Source organism: Pyxicephalus adspersus, chromosome 2 (genome assembly GCF_032062135.1).
Source record: "Pyxicephalus adspersus chromosome 2, UCB_Pads_2.0, whole genome shotgun sequence".
NCBI classification, from domain to species: Eukaryota; Metazoa; Chordata; class Amphibia; order Anura; family Pyxicephalidae; genus Pyxicephalus; species Pyxicephalus adspersus.
Window position 1 is genome coordinate 9,886,496 of NC_092859.1, and position 27,724 is coordinate 9,914,219.

The window sequence follows — 27,724 nt, forward strand, 5'->3', positions numbered from 1 at the left end:
AAGAAGACCGGAAAAGGAGATGGCGCCATTACGAGTCCTGTTGGATTAAAGGTATGTGATTTTTTAACTTTATTTCAGCTTTAAAGATAGACCTTAGGTACCTAATGTAGGTATGCACACTCGGGGGCTTTTTAGGGCAGGAACTCTGACCTTAGTTGACCTCTCAAACCTGCATAATAACCAAAACTGTGCTAATACAAATCTTATATCAAAACATAAGCCATTCACTTTAAATCCAATAGCACTCCTAACAGCAAATTCACTTTCTTCTTCTTTTCAGGATTTTAGTTATAATAGAATAATAGAATAACACAAAATAAAAGAATACGAAGATGTATTACAAATAGTTGCATTTATTGACAATTAGAAATCAGTAAAAAATGAGTTATGTATCAATCTGATCAGAGAGAAGAGTTGAAGTTTATTTGGCAAAGTAATGACAAGGGCTATGTGGAATAACATGTTTAACAAGGTCAATGAAGGCACGTAAGGTTAAGAGGTTTCGGTATGTGGAAAGCAAGATTGGGAACTGCCAATAATAGTGGTAAGGTAGTCATTTTGTTGTTTGGGGGGGGGGGACTCTATTAGAAGACTTGAAACTATATTATGGAGGGCAGTCTTCAGTTCCTAGTGGGTCATTGGACTCTATTCTCATAATACTGACTCAGCCTATGGAACGCCCATTCAGATAACTGCTTCTTCAAGTGGACCCTTCTCTACCTCGTATACACATGTGCTCTTTAAGTCATGTACAAAGGTTTCATACCTGAATACACAATGTTGTGTTTCTATAGAAGATTAATTGGAAGTGTTACACTAAAATATTGTTAAGGATCCTTCACCCATTATAAAAACTTATATATGATACTGGGTCCACATTAAGTTTTATAAGCAGGTATTTGTTCCCATTATGCACTCTCATGAATGAGACTGCGTTTTAGAAAATACATTCACACCACATTTCCTACAAGACTTGTATAGAGGAATATAACAGTTAAAATGCAGCAGAAAAAGGCATTCAGTGTTCATTGTATTCTCCGTCTAATATACCACCAACTAAATTGTGAGATATAGTGCCCACTAAACAGGGAGATATGAATTTGGAGTAACTCCTTTGAAAGGTTCAATTTGCCATTTAGTTGGGGATGTACCTCTAACACGCACCTGCCAATTAGTAATTAACAGAACGCTGTGTGGGATGCACATTAGCTGCTCTCCCATTTTGTTCCATGGTAGAGGTGCAAGTCACGACTCCAGGGTGGAGGGAAGAATTTATTTTGGGTTAGAGTATGTGGCAAAAAATGATAAGTACTTTTAACCCGAACAAATCCTTTACAAGGTGAAAGTTTTAGATCTGCATGTGAAAAGGATTACTGTTGTGGTGTGCTGAGGGAAGCAAGCTGTGGAAAATATGTTTTTGCAACAGGCAAGCCATATTGGAGTAATATAAAACATGGGAACCTTGCATGCTAAACATTCACCTTTAGAGAGGGCAGTAGATGAAGTTGTTGCTCTTCTAAGCTATAGGTGTCACTCATCCAGCTTTATAAAATGCCTTGCCCCCCCCCCTCCCCAACTTGGTTGGTGCATTGGTTTATCCTGCTGGCTACCACCCTCACTGCATAGTAATCATGTATTGGAAGGAGAAACCACAACTTACACCTGGGGGGGACAAGTATCCGACGCACCAGGAAGTGTCAATGACAGCTGTTCAAGAGCCCAGATTTGACTGACTGACTGCTAAAAACATATGAAACATGTTATCTTATAGGGCTCCCCCATTATTTTTGTGCAAACTCTAGCAGCAATCTTTTTAATGGCAGGTTGAGTTTTGCTCCACACTGGAGAGCCACAGTAATCAGGATGGAGATAAGCCACTCTGGTCTGTGAAATGAGATTTGGTCCTACCTGTGTGACCAACCATCTCTGTGAATATCCTGACTCCCCCGATGACAGGAAGTGTTCATGGAAATGCCCATCCTGACCCTCACCTATTTTTGGAACAGGTCCCCATTAGAGGAACTGACCCTGGAATTGACTCTATCTAACCCCCCCCCCCCCCCCACAAGGGGAACCATTCCTAGAAAAGGCCATGTTTGACCCCCCCATGGGAGGAATTGTCACTAGAAATGTTTCCGTCTGTCCCCGAGAGAGCCTTTTGCTCTAAAAGGGTTTAAATTGTAACTTTTTTCATGATAAAAAGGTGACACTTAATGGACACGATGGGCTGTGCTTATAAAACAGGGAATCTGACATTCTCGCAAACATTCACTGGTGAAAACCAATTGAAACTCATGGCCATGGAAGATTCCTACCAGGGAATGTTTAAGGGAATATCAGAGTTTTATAAAGTGAGCCAAATGTGTTTTTCTGCCCAAATATGTACCCGATAGACTTTGATATATAAATATCTCCCATTAAAAAAAAATAAAATATATGTAACGTAGCTCCAAAGGGGTGGGATCACTGAGGATATGTTTCCATACAGAGATTTAAGATGCCATATTCATAAAAGTCAACCCCCATTCTTCTGATTTTCTCGTTGGATTCAAAATAAAAGCGGTCATGAAAGTGTGTTTATTAATATAAAAATGTTAATTTCGATAAGATTAAATATATTTATATTTCCATAGGTTAGCATCAATACCTTGATTTTCTGTGTGCATAAATACAAAAATAATTAGGCTTTCTACAATAGGAATATTTATCATCAACTAACAAAAACACATATAAAAATTAGGGAAAGTTTTAAAAGAGTACCTGTCACAGACACCAGCAAGAATGCCGTAATTTGAGGTGAGCTGAACTTATAACTTTGGCATATCTATGGAACTTCCAGCAAGGGCACCCAAGCCACCAAAAATCTCACACAACTATTATAGAAACTTGTTACAAACCTGGGCAATTCAAAGTATGAATATATGTTCATGCAGAATTTACAACCAGATAGCTGAAGTTCTGTGGATTTCCATTTGTTAAAGTAAAAAGTTTAGGCCCTGCCAGGACCTAAGAAATCCTAATGGGCAGTAAGCCTACCAGTCACATTACCAAACCAATGGTGAGGCTTAGGATCAAGACCAATCTGGCTTTTGCGGAAGCCTAGGAATGCTTCAAATGAAGATGTTTACAGTGCCTGGCAGACATAGGTCTGGCCATAAGCCATACTTGGACTCTCATAGAAAGACGGTACGATTTATAACTACTTTGCAATACCCGATTTTAGCAGCAGGAGGCTCTGCTCCCCAATTTTGTGTGGAAATCAGAGTCTGTGATGGTGAATAACACCTACAACAATAAAAAAAGGCCACCAAATAACTATTTTCAGTTCCCTGGAAATCTTCTTTTATCATGTCATAAAGGCACATTGGCAGCCAGAATCCTGGTGTGATCCTTAGAGAACCTATAGGTTGCATAAAATTATAACTCCTACGACATGGGTGTCCGGGCCAAGCAGTTGTGTTTGGTGCAGTTCATTGGATATGTCTGCACAGGTACATTTTCAATGGAATCACTGTTTCAGACAGATTGAAGCAAGTTTTTCTCCTATGCAAGCTTTCATTAATGACCTGGCCAGGCATAATATCCCCATCTACACCACCACTGCTGCCTTAATGACAGGCCAAGTCAAGCTTTTTAGCTGAGCTACAGTTATCACTGGCCTGTAGGATGTCCAAATATTCTTCTGAGGCAGCCTTTCTCTAAGTTATTTCATTGGGGAACCCTTGCAATAATGTTTAGGTCTCAGGGAACCCACTGCTATAATTACTATATCTACAGCTCACATTACATTAGCATGGAGGTCAGTATGAAAAATGCCTCTTACATTGGTGACCAATGGGAAGAATGTCACCCTTGTAGATAGGCAAAAATATCACTGATATCAGTTATACTGATCTTAGAGGCACAAATTGCTCATTGCTCAAGGAACCCCTAGTGACCTCTGGAGGAACCCTGGTTGAGAAACTCCAAGATGTGCACAAAATAAGGTACTATATGCCCTCTACATTAAATTTATGGAGAATGATTTCAACATTTGAAAATCAAGTACATGGCTGGGTGGAAAAGAGATCTCCTTATCAGTAGTAAAGTCAGACAATTACCACATCTCCACTGCACCCAAAACAGAATGGAAAACTCCTTAAACCAGTGAAATTATTATATCCTAGTAGTCATTATTAAAATGAAGTAGTCCTCCAAAAAGAAGTGGCTGTGGTAGTATCCCTTACAGACCAGCTTCCTGAATACTGCTGGATGACGAATCACGTGAAGACTTGCAGTTCTCTTATAAGCCCCCAGAGGGTGCAGCGACCAAGAACATAAAGGTGTGAGGAGGACACGGACAGTGATGAACATTTTTTCAGTCCCAAGAAAAAAATGCCACCCTCACCTGGACTCATACAAACCGCTTGTACAGGTTAATAATAAAGCTTTATCGACATAGCTTGCAGTTCTCGCAGTGGCTGTAACCAGGACTAAGTAAAGCACGTCCTAACGAACAAAGCGCTAATTAGACCTCTGACTGTCTGCAGCTGTCAGGTGGTTTTGCATGATTCAGTAGTCTCGCCTGCAAAGGAGCACTGACCCAGTCTCTTTCCAGGTCAATGAGAGTCTCTGGGTGTACGTCTCCTTGAATTGTGAGTCTCTTCTCAGGAGAGGAATGAATGTGTTCATATCAGCCGCTCCTCAGGAGGAAGTTTCAAGGCACTGTTGGGTGGTATCCTGGACCCAGCCTGCTCTTCGCTGCTTGGCTTATATGTCCCCTCTGTCTGTCGTTTCTCCTTTACTTTGATGAAGATAAAGGTGAGAATGCCGATTAAAATAAGGCCGCCCACAACCGATGGGACGATAATGGCTGCCAGTCGCTCAGGTTCCTGGGGAAATTACAGAAAAGCAAAGTCAGTAGGGGATCTGCTAGCATTGACCAGAAAACACTACAATTGTACTGTACTTTTCCCACCATTATTTCTTTTTTAGGGAAGCAGTGTAATATGACTTAGTATCGGCCTCCCTGTACAGTAGAGCTCATATTAGGGGAGGAAAAAGAAGCACATTTAGCCAATAAACTGTGCTGTAACGCTATAGGAAAGGGGTTGGGTAGTTTGCAGATTCCTTACTGAAAATCTGGGATCAAAATGTAGAAACCGTGGAAGCCATAAGCTTATTTAGACCCTTGACTGCAATGTAGTGTTGAACATCTCCTTGAAAGCCAAAGCAGTGTTCTCCCCAGGCCCTTTTAGCTGGGCGCACCACCTGGTATTTTTCAGTAGCCACTCGGCTGTTTTTGGGTGGTTACTGAAAAGATGAGCCACAATACAGGGGCCACCACCCACCTACAGCTTCTTCCCACCCAGTTTAAAAGAAAAAAAAAACTGTGGAGAATATTGCAAAGGGTTAATTAAATAGGAAACTATCATTTGGCGCTACAGTTAGGCTTGAGCTGAGCTGCTGAATCACTGCTGTGAGGAGGTGCACGAGGAGATCATAGTCTACCAGGGTTTCTGTTCAAAAGCTAATTTCTGCACTTGATTTCAATAGCCTGGCCACAGGTTCATTGTGCAGCCACCATCCGAATCTACATAACATATAAATTCCAATGAGTCGTAGAATTTCACACTTACCGTTAGCCGGTCTGGGGACGGAGTCGTGTCATTTTGAGCTGCAGAGAAAGCAAAGACATTATTGTAACACAGAAAAAAAAATCAGAAATATAATGTAATGATGATGTGAGAAATGTAGGAATTCTCCCAACAGCCATTCAGATTGTACTCTATGGAAGTACTGATAAGTTGCTGTTTATTGGATAACACAAACTAATCAATTATTTTTTTATTTCGACATTACTTTTTTCTGTAAGTATACACAGCTTTACCTAATTTTCTTATAACAGCTTTTCCACAAAGCTGTTTTGTATGGTGGCAACCAATGCAATAACATACTGTATTTACTCCTTATTCAGTTAAATGAAATAACTGGGTGCCATGTTTGGCACAGGCCATTTATTTCAATTGTCACAAGACTTTTGAACACAGTGTTTGAATAAACTCCACTGACTGTCAGTGTGGCCAATGGCACCTGCTACTGTCCAAGTGGCAAATGTTATCTGGTGATCTGTAATATGGTAATCATCCCGATCACCAAAATGTGGCGGTATTATTAAAGCATTGGGTATATTGTAGTGATAGCTATTTAAAAAAGGAAATAAAAAACGGTATCAGACAGGGCTTTATCATAGAAATGGAATAGCGATGTCCCTTTTGAAATAATTCATGCCTGCCCAATCCTGCCCTAGCTGTCAAAATTTGCCGAGCTAAGCATGTTCAATTCAGTGTTGGTTGCCAGGATTGCCAACACATCCTGGCTTCCCCTCCGGTTGGCAAATCTGAATGAACTCCCAGGCGCCTATACATTGGTAACATCATCCTGACCCGGCCAATCGAGATGCCCCACATCAGAGTGAGAAGATATTAAGAAAGAACATGGCATGTCCACGATTGAACTGGGACAGGCAAGTAAACTCTCAATTTAGTTTCACTTTAATTCTCCTGTTATATTACTATATGTTATACAGAGGCTATGTTGTATTAAAAGGTAAACAAAGTTTATGACTTATTTGCATATAACATAGATACTCCAAAATTTTGTTTATTGTAATGTAAAAGTTTTTAATGTTGTGAAATCCACTTGATCACTGAAACGAGGGATGCAGAAAAATTGCTTCTAAAGAAGAACGCTTTGAATCTAATAATGATCCTAAATTTTAATTATTAATTGTAATTATATAGTGCCAACAAATTATGTAGTGCTTTACAAATTCCATAGTCATGTCAATAACTGTCCCTTAAAGGAGCTCACAATCTTATGTCCATACCATATGTCATGCCTTTATGTGTGCTAGTGTTTATGTATGTTAATCTTTAATACAGACTAAGGTCAATTTTGAGGGAAAGCCAATCAACCTATCTGCATGTTTTTGGAATGTGGGAGAAAACCTGGAGTACCCAGAGGAAACCCACACAAACATGGGGGGAACCTGCAAACTCCATGCAGATAAAGTCCTGGCCGGGATTCGAACCTGAGACCCAGCGCTGCAAAGGTCAGAGTGCTGTGCTGTTCAGACTCTTTCACTCTATTCAAGAAATGCTTTGGTAAGAGTTTCAATCTAAAGGAGGAGTTAAACAAAACAGAACTAGCTGGGTGGTCAGAAATAAATCATTTTTACCTATGTAAAATAGGTAAACCTTTCCACCCCTTTTTATCATACGGACTTCATACCTATCACATGATCGATCAGTGTTGCAATAGAAAAAGCTTCTAGTCTCCAAAAATAAAATGCTAATTGCAGGGATCTGATTTGAAGCTTTATACAGACCTTAAGAAAACATGGTAAGCCAATCACATGTGCAGGAATGGATATAGGGACCATTCTTGATACATACACTAAAGGTTCCAGATAAACTACTAACCAGTCTCACTGGACAGTCTTACCTATTCTACCATCTTGCCATTACCTATTCTACCATCTACCATCACAAAGGACAAATCAACCATGCACAATACTTTACAGATTAATCTTGAACTGTACAAAATTAAAACTTGCTAAAAACACATATTGGTTTATCGATGGGGGCTTTCATATATTTCCCAACTTAGATGCCAGTCCCCATCTCCTCAACTAATCATGGTTGACCTTGACAAGGACTGCCAAGTCTTTCACAGAGAAATTAATACTTGGAATGCAATGCAGCAATTCCTTCCAGAACAGACTTAATGTTTCGAAATCAAATCATTAACTTTTTCAGGATGCCATATGAACCTGGAGGGTATGTGTAGCAAGTTGGTACAGGTAAAATCATGTAATGTGTAAGTCATGGGGAAAGATGAAATGTTGCTCTGTAGGAGGTATCGTTGCTGGTAGAACTTATTAAAGGAACACTAGTCTATTTACAATTTTACCTTCTGAAACTTTGAAGAGGATCCATGAGGACCCACAAACGGGTGCACATTATTAGCAACAGTACTATACACAGTGACATTACAATACTGCTCAGCTGGTATTAGAAGTCCATTATCCCAGCCCCAGGCCAAGCAGATGACACAATACATAATCTACAGCTAGAAGTAGTTAGTCACATTCCACTGGGCTTCCCTACTGTTGGACGTTTTGCTGCCTAAAGAAGTTCAGTTTATGAACTGAAGAAGATACTTAAATAAGCTGTGAAACATCGGTAAAGCTTTAATGAACTTTGCTTGCCAGGATACCCAGCAAATTTTGATTCCTCAGAGTGTTTTCGGGAAATGAGAGAACTCCGACGTGCTTGTGTAGGAGTTACGTCATACCAGCCAATCAAAATAACTAAAGATTGTATTAAGAAAGAGATGGAGAACAAAGATGGTGGTGCCCTCCAAAGGAATAGGGACAGTTGAGTAATGTGGGTTTGGTTCCGCTTTATCATTACAGAACAAAATGAATGTGACTACCTACTGGTACACATATAGCCAGATAAACAGGAGCCTTCAAATATATATCAATGTGATCTATGAATTCATGCCAAATTCTGACCCATCTACATGTGGTGGTAGAAGCAGAGATCCAACAGATCAAGCAGTCAATCTTCAGTCATCCAGATGCTGTGCACCAACACATATCTTATACCTTCTGTATAGGATTGTTGTAACGAGCTAGAGCTGTTGGTAATGACATGTCAGTTTGGGCATGTCTGGCTATTTCCCTTCTAATCATGCGTTTTTACCCACAGACAGGTATTTTTTCTGTACCTAAGAGGTTTATGTTTGTTTCGAGATCAGCTTTAACATGTTAAGTGAGACTGGTTAGTGGTCACTAACAAGCTGAAAAGATCAGCCAAACCACAATGTTTTACAAATTACATGTGTGGCAGGGTAAATACACAGGGTATACTACACCTTCCAACATATCCTTAGCTTGACTATTCATACTCAAAACGATCATAAAGTCCCTATGAAAGAGGTAAATATGCTGTTTGAAGGATATATAATGCTGCTTTGTACATTTTCCGAATGTTTATGTATGTGTGCATTTAAAAAAGAACTTTTAGCATTTACATAGCACTGATATCTTCTGCAGTGCTTTACAGGTTCCATGTTGCTAACTTTCTGAAAAAAAAAAAAAACATGGTAGTACATTGTTGAACTTTTTTTAATCTGGGTGGTAGGCCCTGTATTATAACTCAACTGTTCAGTAACCACCCAAAAACAGCCGGGTGGTTACTAAAAAGTGCCAGGTGGTGGGCCCAGCTAAAGGAGGCGGAGGAGAACACTGCATTGGGAGCCAATCAGGGGAGTATTAGATTGGTAATCAAGACCTAGAGCTCCTAATTTGACAAAGGTACATGGATTAAAACTAACCCAGCACAGGGCATTGTGCTGGGGACCTTGATCTACAGATAGCTAGTAGAAGGGGTTATGTCAGAGCCTGCATCTTTTTTTTTTCCTGTATTTTTTGGCTAGTAGTAAAGGGTTAGGCCTCTTTCAGAAGTGTGGTCTAAATGGCATGGCCTCTCCTGGCAGCATCTCAAACTGCTTAGTTTCCAAGAAAGCCAAACCTCACTTCAGGTCAATGTATTTGCATGCATTGCATTGCGATTATGGTTCTTCCACCAAAGGAAGAAACGCAGCGATATGGCCAGAAGTCACATGTTGAATAAACGGGAACAATTGGGAGCATGGCTGGGCATGCAGAACCACTGCAGTTTACAGCGCGTCGTCAAATATGGGTTTTTCCCGGTCATCACTGTCCCAACTACACAACTTTTACCACACGTTTAGTAAAAACTGAACAAAAAATGCCACCAGTATATCCAGAGGAATAAGTAGAATAAAACATTAATGCGAAGCATCAATCTGACTGTAAGAGCCAAGCTTGGCTCCAACCCCAACCTTTTAGGCCTTTAAAGTGATGAACGGCCTCACTTATTAACAGGAAAACTTAGAAGATAGGATAGGACTAGTGCCAGACTTAAAATTTACCAGGATAACTCATAATGTGTGTGTAACGTCAACAGCCCATATATTTCTCGATCTACTAATTATTCTGACAAGCACTTTTTAAAGATGTCTTCTTCATATGCATTTTTTTTTTCATCATATGATCCATTTGCATTGCCAAGATTTGTGAAGGGTTTAAAGTTTACAACAGTACGCCTTTCATCTTTCATGGGATGCATTGCCAAGAGTCTTTTCACTCATCTGGAGGTACAATACAAAGTTTGTTATTACAACAGTGAAAGTGGTCAGGGAACCAAGCTAGCAACAGTCACATTCAAGCTGGGAGCTGCTGGAGCCCCCAATCCTCCAAGGAAAAGGTGAACAGGAATGTTTCTGATGGCCAGTGTACTAAATTGATGCCATTGTGATCTGATGTAACAAGATCTGGTATGGGCAAGCTCTATGGTAGTGTTTCTTGACCTTTTTAACATGGGGGAACTCTTAAATTAACATTGGAAGTCTTAGGAATCCCATGTTATATTTACTATATCCACAGTTACAGTATATCAGTGTGGTGGGCATTGGAAAGAATGACTCCTTCATTGTTGGCCAGTTGGAAAAAGGTCACCCTTATAGATAGTAAACAAGATCATTGGTTTCTTTCAAACTGACCTGAGAGGTACAGAGTAGGAACCCCTAGCAACCTCAGGAGGAACCCTGGTTGAGAAATGCTGTTCTAGGGAAAAGTCACCATGTTGGAGGCTCCCATCTGATAGTTGTGGCATCCATGCTGTCTGCAGCCCAGTCAGTATAAAACTTGTAAAGCCTGGCTTGCCTGTACATTAACCTTATAAAAACTTGAATATGACATTTCCTCTGCAGTACGTATGGTGTAAGGTAAGGCTAGAACCCCTAAAATGTCTTTTATTGCTACCTGTGGTGATGTTGCCCTTTCTGCTAACATAAAGCGTGGAAACTCCTCTAATGGATAGTAAAAACTCATACAGGGGTTCTAATTCTTCCCCATTCTCTCCAGAACTAAAAAAATGTTTAAGTAGTAAAGGGGGCACAACAAATTTTCCCCTGGACCCCAAATGCTACAGCTACATCACAGACCATGCATGTATAACAGTTTCACTTTATAGCAAAATTTTAATTTAGCTGAAGTGTTTGGAGATATTGATCCAAAGTCCAGAGAAGTCGAGTTGAACTTGATGACACCACACTCTCATTAATATTACACTGAGAACACACTAAGGTTAAAACATACATTGCAAAGTTAAACATTAGATAGCTTCTTCAGGGTGAAGGTTGCTTTTTTATTTTCACCATTGTTGGGTTATTGATGTTTTAAAAAATTATTTGAGTTTTTGTTTAGCAGAACAGTTAAAAAAAACTTTTCCCAATATTTACACCAGGTGTCAGGTGTACCTGGAATGCCAAAAGAGCTACAACCCTCCTCCCCCATCATTTTGCAAGGGTTAAATATTTAGGGTACCATTAAAAATTACTTTTATTGCCTCATCCTTTGCTCCTTCAACAGCTAACACTGTCCCCTTCTCGGGGAAAAGGCTTAGGGGCAGATTTTTTTCTGTCAGCGCAACTTCACACCAGCAGGGGGAGGCATTCATGAAGTCAAAATCTGTCTCCCCTCTGCTTCTGTTAAGCATTGCCTTGTGATAGAACTGATACATTCCCTTCTCTTGGTGTATCATCAGCAACTATTGTTGATTTCCTCCAGGCAGAAAAATAATGTCAGAAGCTTGGTTTTACCCGAACAGTTAATTGCTGACTCTGCTCAGGAAAAACAGGTTTTCCTAGTCAGGTATACTACTTCTGTAGAGTGAAATCAGATGACTACGAGAGCTGTAGAAATGGTTCCTTCCAAAGGATGAAGCTTACAGTCTTCTGATGTTTTCTAATCCCCAAAACATGGGTCCTATCAAATCTGCAAAGCTCAATGGTCATCGGCAATCAATAAACAAATAACTGGTGTAACCTAATATTTGGTTCTTAGTCATGAAAAGAATTTCCTTAGAAATCACACAGAAAATGCATATCTGTATTAGTAATTGTTCAGAAAATGTAAATACATAATCAGAGAGTGCGTTATTATTATTTTATGTCAAGACCTTGATTGGTCATTGGGTAATCTACATAGGATTTAAACCTTGTACACACGCTAGCTAATGGTCGTTCAAAATGATGCATGAAAGATGGACGACTCTTCCTTCTGTAATTGTTAGTGGAACTGGGAATGAATGACAATTCCCAATCAAGGAACGAACATCCTGGTGGATCTAATCATTTGATGTTCTGTGGATACATTGTCGGTGAACCATCGGCTGTTGTAGAACGCAGATCCAAGTGGCGGTGAAAGGAACAACTAACCAATCTCTTTCAGACCACATCTGTTGTCTGTACAGTCATGTGGGATAATCTGGGTAAAATCATATTGTTGCAGTTTCTATCCAGTTTTACTTTACTTCCTCTTTCATGTATACCTGGTCAAATTTGTCTGAGGTGCACAGAACTTTACTTGTCATACTTTGATAAGAAATATGTATTTTAGTAGTTAAAAAACCCTGATCTACAGCAATTTAATCAATTAGGTATTGGTGACCAAGATCAACCAATATCGAACCCCGACAACAGGCAAATAGGTAAATGTATAGTTGTAATACAAATTATGTGGGAGTTATTCCTGCAAATAAACTAGCCAATCTGTGCAGGCAGCCATGGGAATCAGGCAGGAACACCTGACAGCCAGATTAGTCTGCTAAATGCATTGCAAATGAGCAATACAGCCTGGTCTAGGATCCCCACCAGCATGACTGATGTTCTAGGATCCCCACCAGCATGACTGATGTTCTAGGATCCCCACCAGCATGACTGATGTTCTAGGATCCCCACCAGCATGACTGATGTTCTAGGATCCCCACCAGCATGACTGATGTTCTAGGATCCCCACCAGCATGACTGATGTTCTTATCACTCCTTCATTGTCCAATCTTTTTCTCCTGTCATTACTGCTCGAGTAGCCATATCTACCTGGAGGTGCCTGCTTCACTTTTGGAAGAGGAGATTATAATAAATAGGAAGATCAAAAGATTTCTTCAAGATGGTGATGCAGTGTTTCTGAACCTTAGGGTTCCTTCAGAGGTTTCTAGGGTTTTCTTGAGCAATGAGTAGTTTGCACCTCTCAGGTCAGTTTAAGTGACACCAATGATCTTTTTGGCCATCTGTAAAGATGACATTCCTCCCTCTGGCCAGCAATGTAATAGACATTCTTTCCACTGACCACCATGCTAATGTACTGTGATCTGTAGATATAATAGAAGGGGTTCCCCGAAGACCTAAAATTTATTTCCAGGGTACACCCATGTTAAAATGATAGAGAATGCCTGCTCTAGTTTAAGGGACATCACAACAGGTTTATCCGACAAAGTCTTTAATCAAATTAAAAAAATTGATGAAGCAACAGAAGGTAATTGCGGGTTGCGACGGTCATAAATCACCAAGGTGTGCCGGAATGGATGAAAAGCCACTTCCTGGACTGCGTGTATGCAATCAATCCATCAGGGATTAACATACAATAAAACGCTAAATGTATACACAACATCACCCCATCCTCCCTTTTTGTGTGATCTCACCATTCATATGATCATACATGTATCATCGTCAGATCAACAGTTACAATACCTGGCCAACGTGACATAAAGGAAGACTGTCATTAAACAGTGATCAGGAGATGAGGGTCTCATATAATTTTGTCTCTGGTTTAAAGCAGGGACATAGAGGTAGCAAAGCCCAATCAAGGACTACTTGGATTCAATCAGAATATAGAAATGATTGTCTTATCAAATTGTCAATATAATTTATATTAGGATTAGTGCAGCAGAGCCTGACGCTGAAGTCAAAAATATCCCACCACCCTAAATAGTTTGGGCTTGATGTAACAATACAATCCTAACAAATATTGGTTTGACCCCAATTGGTGGTTGATGAGAAGTCTTTCCAGTTCTTAGTTACAGTGCGTGGAATGTTTAGGTTCTTACAACTTATATCAGTGTTTCTCAACTTTTTTCCTCACTACTGTTTAATCACAAGGAGTACTCTAAGCCTCCTTTATTTTGGGCCTACAGAGTGATTAGCTGTTTAACAAGAGAAAACTAGAGCCGACACCAGAAAATTGTCCCGTGTTGCTGACCCAAAACAAAACTTAAGGGATGAGTGTATTCCTTGCAATATTCATTTCCTCTGTAACTGCACCTCTGTAACCTGCATCCTGCACCTTCACAATCTTTAGGGGTTGTTCCCTTTATGCCTCTATTTTAACCTGATGATCCCACCAGTTTTAGGTATTGAAGAAGGCAGACCACACTAAACTTGGAAAACCAGTAGCATTGTCATTCTCTACCTGCAAAGTAGGTACATTGGTGAACAGGCTGCTTCAGCCTATAAGGAGCACCAACAATGGTGAGTTTGGAGTGGAAAGGAATTTGGAGAAGGAGGGGTCCCAGTAGTACATACCGGCCAGCAATCAACACTGAGACAGAGAATAGAGCCAGAGCTGGAGAAGCAGCCACAAGTACAGATCATTTTATAGACTTGGCTGTGGTGTCGTTTGGACGTCAGCGTATTGCTCAGATGTTTCATGTAAGCCCTTACAAGCACTTTAATTGAAGCAAATGTCTCCTTCACCCCCAGAGTGTTCTGGATTGATGCTGTAACTATCTTCTCTGGCTAACTCGGTCTCTTCTCTCCAAGCAAAGTTTTAATTATTGAATGCAGAATCACCGCAGTGCTTCTAGTCCTGAACTTTCCCTATGTCCTGGTATAGCAAACAGACGGTCAGATAAAAAGGTTACAGGCAGAATGTACAAATGTTTAATAAAGGCCAGCTGTGAGTTTGGCAGCCGACCCCATGTGGAATTCCTGTCTTCAAATCCTTTCGGCTCACCGAGTGGCCTACTGGTTTATGTTCATTAATAATAAACCCTCTGACACTTAAAAACACATTTCCCGTCACTCCTCACATCAGTGCTCAGAACTACGAAATATGCCAGTAGAAGACAATCCATCTGCTAATTATGAATTGGGAAGGATCCACAATTTAGAGGACGGTCCTGACATTTCTCTAGCCATGCCTAAAGTGGAACTCCAGCCTTCCCTTCTGCCTGTCACAGTTGTGCAGACTTCTTTCCTGTATCGATTTCACTGCACATTGTAAACTTATAATAATGTGCATTAGAAGCTGCAGAAAGTTATCCGGAGCCCACCTGATTTCCTGGCTGGAAGATGTCTTGGTCATCTAGGCATTTCATCTGCAGTCTTAGCATCTCCGGACACCTCTTCCATTTAATAAATTTCAGTTCTTTTATTCATGGAGGTTTAGCGTCACATATGGCAATGCCTCTTGTTTTGGAAGTTATCAACAGAACTCAAGCCAGCCATGATCTACCTGCACTTTTGGAGTTTGCACAAAATACCAGATATGGAAAATATTCTCTTTTATAACACTTTCAATCTGAAGGCAAAACTAAACCCTATGTTGGTCACCTGTCCCCATTCACTGGCAGGGTTTTACCATTCTTCTTACTTCGTTTCCTCCTATCAACCATCTTGACGTAACTCCCGCACATGAGTTCAGTCATTCCCAGCACACGCAGCAGAAGCCGGGAATGTGGGGTATTCTGGCAACCATGCACAGCTCAGCTTTTTGTGCCTGAAACCCAGGGAGATTGTGTAGGAAGGGAGAGATTATTACAAAAGGGACATCGCCTGTCCATTCTATAATAATGGCCTGCTGGATTATGTATTCCTAAAGGGGGCACTTTAATGACAAATCACTACTCTCAGGCAAGTTAAGTACTGTCCATAGACATGTATTATATGCACAGTTATATTGTCAGGTCAATATTTCATGGGTTCTACCCCTCATTTCACTACTGCTAGGACCAAGCAAAAAAAATAGGAGAAGCCACGAAAGCTAGTCCTGAAAATGTAACCAATGAAAGAAATAACAAGGCACCACTGACAGTACTTAACCCTCTTGTTGTTGCATGAATATGGCTACAACTATCTATTCACATGAAGCGGGAGACCTGTGCAGGTTTGGACTTTAAGAAAGCCAGAACTTGCAGGAGAATAATTAATGTACAGAGCTGCGTAATATGTTGGTGCTATATAAATCCTGTTTATTATTATTATTAATATTATTATTATTATTATTATTATTATTATTAATAACTATAGTAATATTAATAAAAATACATCAGTGGATCCAGAAGCCTGGAAAAAGCCATCACAGCTCGCCTACAGTGCTTCCTGAAAGCAAAAATGTGTCTAAAATATAGAAAGAAAAGGTCAATTTAATGTACAAACTGCTTACTCTTCCAGATGTTACCCATTTACTGCCATATGAAGAGAACCTGTCAGCTCTTTGCTCACTAGTTCTACATCTGGGGTGACCAAGCACTGCATTGCGGAAGGATACAGGAAATTTTTATTATGTATACCAGGAATGAAAGGACTAGAATTTTTATTGTAGTATAGAACTGGGCAAAGAACTGGAGGTAAAGGTAATAAAGGCGCTAAATCAATGTTTCTCAACCAGGGTTCCCACAGAGGTTGCAAGGGGTTCCTTTAGAGTGGAGTAATTTGTGCCTCTCTGGTCAGTTTACGTGACACCAATGACCTTTTTGGCTATCTGTTGGGGTGACATTCTTCCCAATGGCCAGCAATCTAAGAGGCATTCTTCCTACTGACCACCACATAAATATACTGTAAGCTGTGAATATAGTATTTATAGGAGGGGGTTCCCTGATGACCTAAAAGTTATTTCATGGGTTCCCTCATGTTAAAAAAGTAAAGAAAGGCTGAACTAGAAGGTGAATTCTATGTAGTATGGGTGGTAGTGAGCGGTGTTGGCATGGGAAGGGGTTGGTTTATCCCTACAGGTTTCCATGAAATATTTCACAAGCTGAGAAGAACCTGGAGGCTGCCAATGACTTTGTATAATGGCATTCTGCCTTTAGTTTTTATGTTTTCCACGGACAGGAACAAAGATGCAAATCACAATTTGTCAGAATGCCTGATCTACATACTTCCTCCACGCCAAGGAAAACACCTCAGCAAAGGATGAATATGAACACCAGACAATGAGGTCAGCGTTAGCTTTAGTATTATTCCGTGACAGGTTACCAAACATCACACTTCCAAAATTAGACAGAACCTACTTCCTTATCATCTTTCCCATCAAAGTTAGATAGTCAGTCAGGTTGAGATAGAAAGCTCATCAAGTCAACCTTTAGGGAAATAATTACACATACTAGAAAGCTGCATATTCCAGAAAGAACCACATCTGTATAGCAGATCCAGAGGAAGGCAAAAAAAACCCTTATAAAACATGTTTCGATTTACTCCAACAGGGAGGAAAAATTCCTTCCTGATCCTCTGAAGCAATCAGATGTTACAACAGTCTCTAGTATTCCTTTTAAACTTTAAGCAAATTACTACAAGACAGGTACACTTTACGTGAACCCTGAACTGACTTGCTGAAGTTCAAATTCCACCTGTCCAATAGACAACTGCCCATGGCAGAGCCCCATCATAAGGCATCTACCATTCGATTGTTTGACGAGAAGAGTGTGGCCGGCTTTATTCTCACCTTGGACAGGAGTTAGGGTCATTTTATATCTTGCAAGTTGAGTGTTTTCTATGGTTTTTGAATATATCATTAATAAAATATAACCTGTTCTATGTAAATGTAATTCTCATTCTTTGTCTACTTCCCAGTGGGTTTAAACTTTATCTAGAGTAACACGGCCCCAAGTATTCCAGAAGAATATAGAAGATGACAACACAGGTATCCTCTATGAAACACAAGTTGTTGCACTTTAGCAGCATTGTTTTACAATCTTTTTCGGCTAGGCCGGGTTTGCTTTAAAGAACAATAAAATTCAGATCTGATGAAGCCAAATATACACAACACCCACGTAAATTTGGCGATTACACAACTGTGTTCTTAATAAAACTCCTACACAACATGAAGGCAGGGAAAGAGTTATGGTCCTCCTCCCCTGAAATGACTCACATACAAATTACGCTGCAAACTTTACATTATGCAGAAACCAACAAGAGGAAAGACGAGACAAAAGACAAAATCATTGCAATCGCCTTAGATCCAGATTGCAAGATAGAGAGATACAACAATACAGCAGGCTCTATAACTGTACAATATTTTAAAGTAACTTTATTGAAAATAAAAACAAAGACACCTATCAACCTGCACCTGGTATAACTGTCAGTAGGGGCAGCATGGTGGGTCAGAGTAATCTCTATCTAATAGATTATTTTAAAGAATTGGTTGAGGTTCTAAAACCTAAATCTAAAGTCCTTTAATTTCTGGAAGATACATAGGATGCTGATCTTAACATTTATTTTTTGCCACAAGACATAGAAAATCCCTCAGTAATTTTTTCTCTTCCAAAGTAAAGCTAGAGGAATCTTTTAAGGGTATCATGGTGGTTCAGAGGTAAGTACTCTGGTCTTTGCAGCAGGTTCGAATCTTAGCTAGGACACTATCTGCAAGGAGTTTGCAGGTTCCCCCTGTGTTTGAGTGGGTTTCCTCCGGATACTGGTTTTCCCCCAAAATTGTCCTTAAACTGTATTAAATACATATGACTATGATAGGGACATTAGATTGTGAGCTCCTTTGAGGGACAGCTAGTGGCATAACTATAGACTTATAGTACAACACTGCATAATATGATGGCGCTATATAAATACTGTGTAATAATAATCATAACAGCACGATGGCCCAGGGGTTAGCACTCCAGCCTTTGCAGCGCTAGGTCCTAGGTTCGAAAGCCAGCCAGGACACTATCTGCATGGAGTTTGCAGGTTCTCCCCGTGTCTGCGTGGGTTTCCTTCAGGTAGTCCGGTTTCCTCCCACATCCCAAAAACATGCAGTTAGGTTAATTGGCTTCCCCCTAAAAAAATTGACCCTAGACTACAATAATGACATATGACTATAGTAGGGACATTAGATTGTGAGCTCCTTTGAGGGACAGTTAGTGACACAACTATGGACTTTGTACAGCGCTGTGTAATATGATGGCTCTATATAAATACTGTGTAATAATAATAATGATAACAGGTTAGTGATCATGTGGGAAGAAATGCTGATGGGTTTTGTTTGTACACCAGTGGACCGGAATATAGTCATCACTATATAAATACAAGTGATATTAAAATAGGATTAGGATCATTATTAGATTCAAATCGTTCTTCTTTAGAAACAATTTTTCTGCATCTCTTGTTTCAGTAATCAAGTGGATAGCACAATAATAAAAACTTCATTACAATAAACAAAATTTTGGGGTATCTATGGTAAATGCAAAGTCAGAAACTTTTACGTGCTGCGTAAAATGTTGGCGCTATATAAATACTATGTAATAATAATGATAAAAAGTTAGTGATATTGTGAGAAGAAACGCTGAGGGGTTTTGTTTGTACACCACTGGACCAGATTTTTTGCAATTAGTTTTTGACTTTCCCAAGATCCCTGATTATTTCCCACAATGGTTTTAATTATCCTTGCAAAACCTTCCCACTCCCTTTTATGTCAAATAATTTTCCAAATAACCTAAAAATGCAGAAAGAGATCAGATAATATGTAGAATATGAAGCTCCCACCACATGGCATACCAAGCAAAGATCATATTAGTAATGGGACTTCAGCCAAAACTCTTCTTGTTGTCATTAGGATTAAGAATTGCTGGAGAATTATGAAGGCTGCCATTGCTGTCCTACAATAGTTGCTTGGCTGTCTCTGGCTTCAGTACTTTCTCCAATGTAAACAAGCAGATTAGAAAGTCAGAGCCCCTGATCTGTTCTCAAAGTACTGCACACATTGGATCATCACGACCTAAAAAAGGATATTTTGTACTGACAGCCCTTTGAAGATATTTACGATTTAATGTTAGTTCTTACCTTTTTCTGTTCTGAGGAAATGTCAATTCTGCTTGTGCTGATATAAACGCTACGGCTAGGATGAAGGGCTTGTCCTAAAGCAACCTCAGTGCTACATTCTGTTAGTCCAGTGTTCCTCCAATGGTTGCTAAGGGGTTCCTTGAACAGTTTGGACCTCTCAGGTCAGTTTAAGTGGCACTGTAGCTCTGTAAGCTCTGTGATATTTTTCCCAATGCAATGGCCAGCAATATAAGAAACATTCTTCCTACTGACACCCACTCTAACATACTGTGAGCTGGGGATATAGTCATTATAGAAGGGGTTCTCCAAGCCCTAAAAGTTTTTCAAAGGTTCCCTCATGTTACAAATGCCAAAAAGGCTGTCTTAGTCTATAAATGTCTTTGAGAGCAGCCCACCAAAGCATGGAAGAGCTTTAGCCAAGATGTATTCTCTTTAAGACTGGAGGGGATACACTTTCATCAGTGAAGCTGGGTGATCCAGCAAACCAGGAATGGATCTGGTCCAGGTTTGCAAATGACGTTTAAGAAATCCATTCCAGGTTTGCTGTATCACCCAGCTTCACTAATGAAAGTGTATCCTCTCCAACCTTAAAGAGCTTTAATAAATCAGCCCTATTGATGGGAAATGAGGGGCTTTAGTAAAATGTTACAGATCTATCCTGGTGCTGGGCATTTTTACAAGGAGCCAACCTTTTTCTATCAGGTTTTAAAGAGCATAACAGACTGAATACTGCAATGGAAATGCATCTAATCGGATTGTTGTCTTTTGTTTTTATCTCATCTTCCTCATCTATTTGCACTGCCAGGCACATGTCTTTTCTTGCCAATATACTTAAGGAGAACCTGTGGAATACTAGAACATGGGTGTGCCATTGCCAATCAGTTTTTTAAGCTCTGGAGCCCTTATGTAGTTCTTTGCTTCACTAACTAGTGAGTCAACGCCTTGGATCAGTGACAGCAAGTGACGGGTCTGCACCCCCACCTGCACGCTTCTTTCAGATCAGTACACCAGGCAGTGGAACAAGGATCATCACCTAAACACATAAGCCAGCAATGACAGGTCCTGCATTTTACTGCTCTGCAGTTTACAAGAGCCCTGAACCCCGTCCAGTAATAACAAACACCAAAAATGAAGTGTTCCCTGATTTCCCTGCTGCTGCACAAACACACATGACAGACTAAAGCTACGTACACACATCAAATTTTTCTCGCCCGATAATTGACTCAGGGTGGATATCAGCGTGAATCTGGCGTGTGTACAGCCCGCGTCGTTCATCGTCCGTGGATCCATCCTGGCAGAACCACAGACGATGAACGACGACCAATCCTAACGCAAGGGAAGGGGGAAAGCACGCAGTGGGGGACAACTCTGTTGTCCCCCCCCCCCCCGTTCTCCATAGAGCAGAACAGTGCTGTATGTACAGCACTCATTCATGCATCGTACGGCTCTTATTGTTGGAAAGGATTGTGAAAGATCCTTTCCAGCGACAAGAATTGCACGTGTGTACGCGGCTTGTGACAAAATGATATCCTATGGCATTCAGTTGGCCTATTATAATGAAAATTGCAGGATATACAGAGGGCTTAGTGAAAGAAGGCAAAACATTGATTTATAATGTCTGTAATACTCACCGAGAACCAGAGACAGGTAGGTAACTGCTGAAAGCAATAGTGGAAATATAGAAGGATCCATGGGTGAAAGAGGTTCACTAACTGAGCCAACGGGTGCAGCTTCTACAAGAGAAAAAAAAAAAACTATCAGGTATAACTGCAAGAGGATAATATAAATAAATGATTCTAGATCAGGAATATAAAGTTTTAGCAACCAACAACTGTCTGTTAATAGCACTATATCAATCCGCAGGTCACTTTATGTATGGACTGCCAACACAACACCTTTTAGCTGGGCGCACCACCCGGCACTTTTCAGTGACCACCCGGCTGTTTTTGGGTGGTTACTGAAGAGCTGGGCCACAATTTAAGAGCTGCCACCTACAATTTCATCCCACCTGGCTTAAAAAAATTTCCGCGTTGTACACTGACAAGGTAATTGTAGATCAAGCATTATATGCGCCTATGCCTTGTGTCATTTCATAGCACAGATAGGAGCAACACTGTCAGGTTCTCAAAAAAGTGTTTCTATACAAAATCCATGTATTAGCTCTAAACAGTCCCTAGACCCTGTAATATATCCCTTTATGGTTATGTGGGTCTCACTTAAATGAAGTACTCCATTTTAAAGAATGCCTGCCACTGAAGGAAGGAGAAGAAGCCACCGTGATGTCACCAGACCAGTAAAAAGAACAATGCAAAAAAGTATTTATTGGGGGTTTCCATAAAACAGAATGGCGGTCAAAAGAATCAAAGTTCTATCTTTAGGTGATAATGTAGCTCCCTGTGCTAGTATAATGAAAGAAAGTCATTATTTTACACTTTTCATTTGTACATTTTTGTACATAATAGTTTGATAAACTTATGTAAACAATGGTATCCCTGTGTATGGTTTTAGCAAAGGAGCAGTGTGTAAATATAATGCATAGATAAACAGAAGCAGCCATATTTGTCTACAAAATAATCCTAATGCAAGGATGTGAATAAGTACACCCCACGAGAACTGTTATTAGTATTTAACAGAATTACACATCACTGTACATTAAATAGGGGTTGCAAACGACAGACGAATACAGACATCGCCCAGGAGAGCTTACAATCTAAGCCGGGGGAAGTATCACACACAGTTGGCCTTTTCAAGAAATTAGAATAGGCAAACAATAGGTCTTCATTCAATCAGTGCCCATAAAATGATAAATGTGACTTTTTAATTATTCAACAAAAAATATCAACATATATAATGTAGAAAAAGTAAGTACACCTTTGGGTTAAGCTGGTGATAACATCTTTAAGCGAAAATCAGCTCCTGTATATATTTTGTATAACTGCCCACCGAGTTCCTGGCATGAGAACATTTATTCTCAAAGTTACTCTCGAAGTTACAAGGTTTTGTTGGGTTACCACCTTGCATGATACTGCTTGACTTATTGCCCTCAAAATGATTTATTGGAATTAAATTTGGGGCATTTACTTGGCCAGTCCATTGCTTCTTTTGAGCCATACGTCAGTGGATTTGTTAGTGTGCTTTTGATCATTATGGTGTTGAAAGTTCTATTTCTGTTTTAACTTTTGGCCAGATAGCCCTCAGTCTCATCAAGCACACCTTGATATGAAGCAAAATTATCAGATGTGCCAAAGACATGACAATGCCTTCACTTATTCTGTGGCGTTGCCTTTTGATTGGTAAATGGATATGGAATGCAGTCTTTAAATTCTGAAATGGCTGTTATGGAGAATAGTTTCCTTCATGTTCTTTGTTCTCCTTTCATTCGGCCGCAATATACTATACCGTTGTTCTCCCCAGGCCCTATTAGTAGAGTGCACTACCCGGCACTTTTCAGTAACCACCCGGATGTTTTTGGGTAAATACTGAAGAGTTGGGTCATAATACAAAGGCTGCCACCCACCTACAGCTTCTTCCCACCCAGCTTGTAAAAAAAAAAATCTGGGGAGAATACTGCTATGCCTAGGGCACCAACTGCTATAGCCAAAATTTTGCTTCATTTAAAAGGTAACGCCATTAAAATGATTGCTTCAGGTTTTACAGGAAGTACCTGGACTGAAGCACTTTGCATCCTGCTTTGCTGCGGTTTGACTTTGCTACATTACACAGAAAGAATGGTGCTCTGAGCAATGAGAAATCAGCTGTCCAGTTCACAGAAACAATCGCATAGTCATCCATCTTACGTGACATTTCTCCTGCCCACATCTCAGCCCGACATCAAGGAGGACAGGGGACCTTTAACCACACAATCAACCATTGTTCTCCATGCCGCCCCTACTACACAATACACCTTTCATCAACCTCTACCTCCATTTCACTAACAAGGTGACCCCAATGAGGGATCCAAGTACAACACGTGGACCTAGCCTACCTAGAGATGGACAAATTACTTGCAATTGTCATCTTTTTTACCTTTACAGTCAGATAAATTAAAATGACCAAAGCCCAGATTTAATTCCTAGATTGTAAACTCTTTTGGGCAGGGTCCTATCCTCCTCCTGTGTCATGGCATGTATTGGTCTGTCATTTGCAACCCCTATACTGCATACTTGGTTGGTGCTTTATTAATTATTAACCACATCAGAACTGTTTTTAAGCCGGATGGGAAGAAATTGTAAGTGGGTGGCAGCCCCTGTATTGTGAGCCAACTCTTCAGTAACCACCCAAAAACAGCCGGGTGGTTACCGAAAAGTGCTGGGTAGTGCGCCCACCTAAAAGGGGCCGGGGAGAACATACAGTGTTATAAAAAAGTTACTTATAACAGCAACAACATTCTGAGATTTGGCAATATTTAACACAGAATATTAGAGTATATATGCACAAAAAGCAACAACATCACACAACATCCTCCCACCACCTCTCATAACATCCATTAGTTGCTTAGGCCATGAAGAATATTGTGCCAGAAATGATTGGTTACATCCACAAGTTTTTAGTTTTTTTTTCTTTAACCACTCCGCTTCCTTTATACCATAATTTTAACAAATGCAACTTTTTAAAAATAAAAAAATATAACACATACCTACCTTATATCAGTGCAAGTGCCAATGATATTACCAGCATTGTATTGGCATTCTATGAAGGATTTGAGATCCTCAGATTTCCAAGAAAAGGCTCTGTGACATCACAAACACCTAGGTGAGCCCGCTAGAATGTCAGGTATTTATTTTATATTACATTTATATTTGGGCAGTGAGTGGTTGCAACATTTACTTTAAAGAGCAAATTACTATCAAAATCTAATCTATACATCAAAGCTGAAAGGACAAAAATATAGAGAAATGAAGGATGGAGAGCTTTGGTTACAAAAGAATGACCGCTCCTCAAAATGAACATTTGAGATCAACAAAAACAGAGGCCAAAACTCTCCATAAATGTTTTAATGTATAGGAGGAATTTAGATATATTTGATTATTATTACAAAGAATTTGTGACATATGACGCAGCGCAAAGTCCACATGTCACTAGCTGTCCCTCAAAGGAGCTCACAATCCAATGTCCCTACCATAGTCATACGTCATTAATGGGGGGAAGCCGATTAACCTAACTACATGTTTTTGGAATGTGGGAGGAAACCGGAGTACCCAGAGGAAACACACACAACACACTAGATTTGAACCTGGAACCTAGCGCTGCAAAGGCCAGAGTACTAACCTCAAATTATTATTATTATTATTATTATTATTAATATTACTAAACAGTATTTATATAGCGCCAACATAATACGCAGCCTGTACATTAAATAGAAGTAGCAAATGACAGACCGATACAGTCACTGACACCAAAGGAGGAGAGGACCCTGCCCAGAAGAGCTAACAATCTAAGAGATGGAGGATGTAGCACCCAATAGGAGTTATACTTGCAGAATCAGTAAAGCCACCATTGACCATGCACAGAGCTGTCTGCACCAATTGGAAAACTTGCAGATGGAATTATAATTGCACATCCAACCTGCATTGAATGCACCATGATGGAACCCTTGAAAAAAAACTTTCAGTTCTTCAGGGAACCCCTTCTATATTTACTATACCCAGATCTTATTAGTGTGGTGGTCAGTAGGAAGAATTCCTCTTACATTGCTGGCTGGTGGAAGAATGTCACCCTTAGACTAGGCACACACGTGCCATTATTATCGTTTGAAAACGAACAATTATTCCAGATTATTTTGAACGATCGTATTGTGCACAATTCTGTACATGCTGTAATGATCATTCAAAAATAATCCATCAATAATGTACACACACTAGATACGATTGTTTGAACGATGCAGGATGTGACATGTACAGGAGAAAGTGTATCACAGAAAAAACCACGATCGCTGAACGACCGTATACAAAATAGATTACGAACAATCGTCGCCCAATCTGATCCGCCGGAACGATCGTTCGTTTCCAGCGACATTCCTCATTTGTCTGCGTTGTTGACCAAATGTTGAGCACATTTTTGTTAACGTTTGTCGAACGATCTGTTATGGATCGTTTGTTTCCAACGACAGTTATTGCATGTGTGTACGCAGCCTTACAGATATCCAAAAAGATCATTGGTTTCATCTAAGAGGCACAGATTGCTCAAGGATCCCCAAGCAACCTCTGGAGGAACCCTGGCTGAAACACCATAGCAGGAATATTTCTATCACCAGAGAGCAGAGATCTACCATATGTGTCAGATGGAAAGCTGCAGACACAATCCAGGAGGATGGGAAGCCATGCAGCTGCTCGGTATAAATTACAGCCAGGTAAGCGGATCCCATCAACGCCAACATCCTGTACATGGCTGCTAATTACTCCTATTCGTTTCTTGGGGGGTAATTGGATGTTTAAAAATGTATTGACAAGGATTCCCAGACCTTAAAGCCCCATACAGGTGTCAGATTACTGTCACTGGAAACAATCATTTTATCATTTCCACTGACAGATGAATGAATGCTATACACACAGCGCTGTTCTGTACTACCGGTATGTCTGTCTGTGATCTCCTCCATAGGAAAGCAGAGCGGTCCTTCCGATCTGTAATTGGCAGGACCCCATGTGCGGGAGTCACCATTTCCAGGGTTCTTGTAATGGAGCGTTGTTGGTGTGCTCATGGTGTCTGACCCTACTTGTATGGAGGTGACTGGGCATCATATATCTATTTATATTTATTATAGTCCCAGGCACAAGCCCCTGTGCCGCCATCCCAGGGATCTCAAATCGAGTCCCATGTGTTGGTATATCTATCCCAGGGCATGACATATCCAGCACCGCATGATGATCAGTCCCTGACAGGCCCCTTGCATTGACAATATTTCTGCTGCCTCTGTACAGCACTACGCAATATGGTGACGCTATATAAATCCTGTTTAATAATAATAATTTACAGGGGGTGCTGATCCAGTAGTGCAGAGGGCCGCGCTGGCCCTTGGGGTGACATTGCTGCATTCTCTTCTATCCTGGAAGGACCCCACCGCTGTGCAGCCAATAGCAACATGACCAAGGATTTGGGGGATGGGGGAGGGGTCACCTTCATACAGATGAGCTGCCGGACACAGCGCACACCTATAGGGGGCCCTAAGGGGGCCTTTTCCTCCCTGGCAACCCATTTATTATTATTATTATTATTATTATTATTAAAGAGTCTTTATATAGTGCCAACATATTACACAGCGCTGTCCATTAAAAAGGGGATGCAAATGACAGAATGATACAGACACAGGAGGAGGAGAGGAGCCTGCCCCGAAGAGCTTACAATCTATGAGGTATCCCATGTAAGGGGCTTCTTGTCTGCCCATTAATATTATTTATCCTGAGATTTAGATATAAGGACTTTCTGCATAACAGTGTATGGCTTACACAGGTGTCCCTATTCCCACCAGTATAATCAGTCATACAGCTATGGAGGTGTATAAAGACATTCTGGGACATGTAGTCCTTCTCCCTTTCCCTTGCTTACCTGTCACAGATCACCTGCCGCAGCAGCCCATCAATGTATCGGTTGCAGAACCCTTCTCACCTGCCCGAAACTCGCCAGCTCCGCCCACACGGCTATTCACATGACCCCCCGCCCTCACACCTGTGCACGCTTCCGGGAACTCCCTGGAGACACCCGTCGTCACATCCGGAGCCACCTGAGGAGGACCGGGGCACATCCGGGAGCACACCTGTACGGAAAC

General features: G+C 40.5%; 1 protein-coding gene across 1 annotated transcript; it reads right to left on the bottom strand.

Moving 5' to 3' along the window:
* Nucleotides 1-333: 333 nt before the first annotated feature.
* Nucleotides 334-27,724, bottom strand: CRB3 (crumbs cell polarity complex component 3). Its single transcript, XM_072399441.1, has 4 exons — nucleotides 27,505-27,724; nucleotides 21,594-21,695; nucleotides 5,619-5,656; nucleotides 334-4,871 (listed from the first exon to the last, which is right to left on the bottom strand). The coding sequence occupies exons 2-4, from the start codon at nucleotides 21,652-21,654 to the stop codon at nucleotides 4,668-4,670; spliced, it is 303 nt and encodes a 100-aa protein (XP_072255542.1). The 5' UTR covers nucleotides 21,655-21,695; nucleotides 27,505-27,724; the 3' UTR covers nucleotides 334-4,667.

Coding starts and splice junctions, on each gene's coding strand:
- CRB3 (XM_072399441.1), bottom strand. CDS start 21,654: ATGGATCCTTCTATATTTCCACTATTGCTTTCAGCAGTTACCTACCTG. Junction 5,657..21,593: donor CTACCTGTCTCTGGTTCTCG/GTGAGTATTACA, acceptor CTTTCTCTGCAG/CTCAAAATGACACGACTCCG. Junction 4,872..5,618: donor CGTCCCCAGACCGGCTAACG/GTAAGTGTGAAA, acceptor TAATTTCCCCAG/GAACCTGAGCGACTGGCAGC.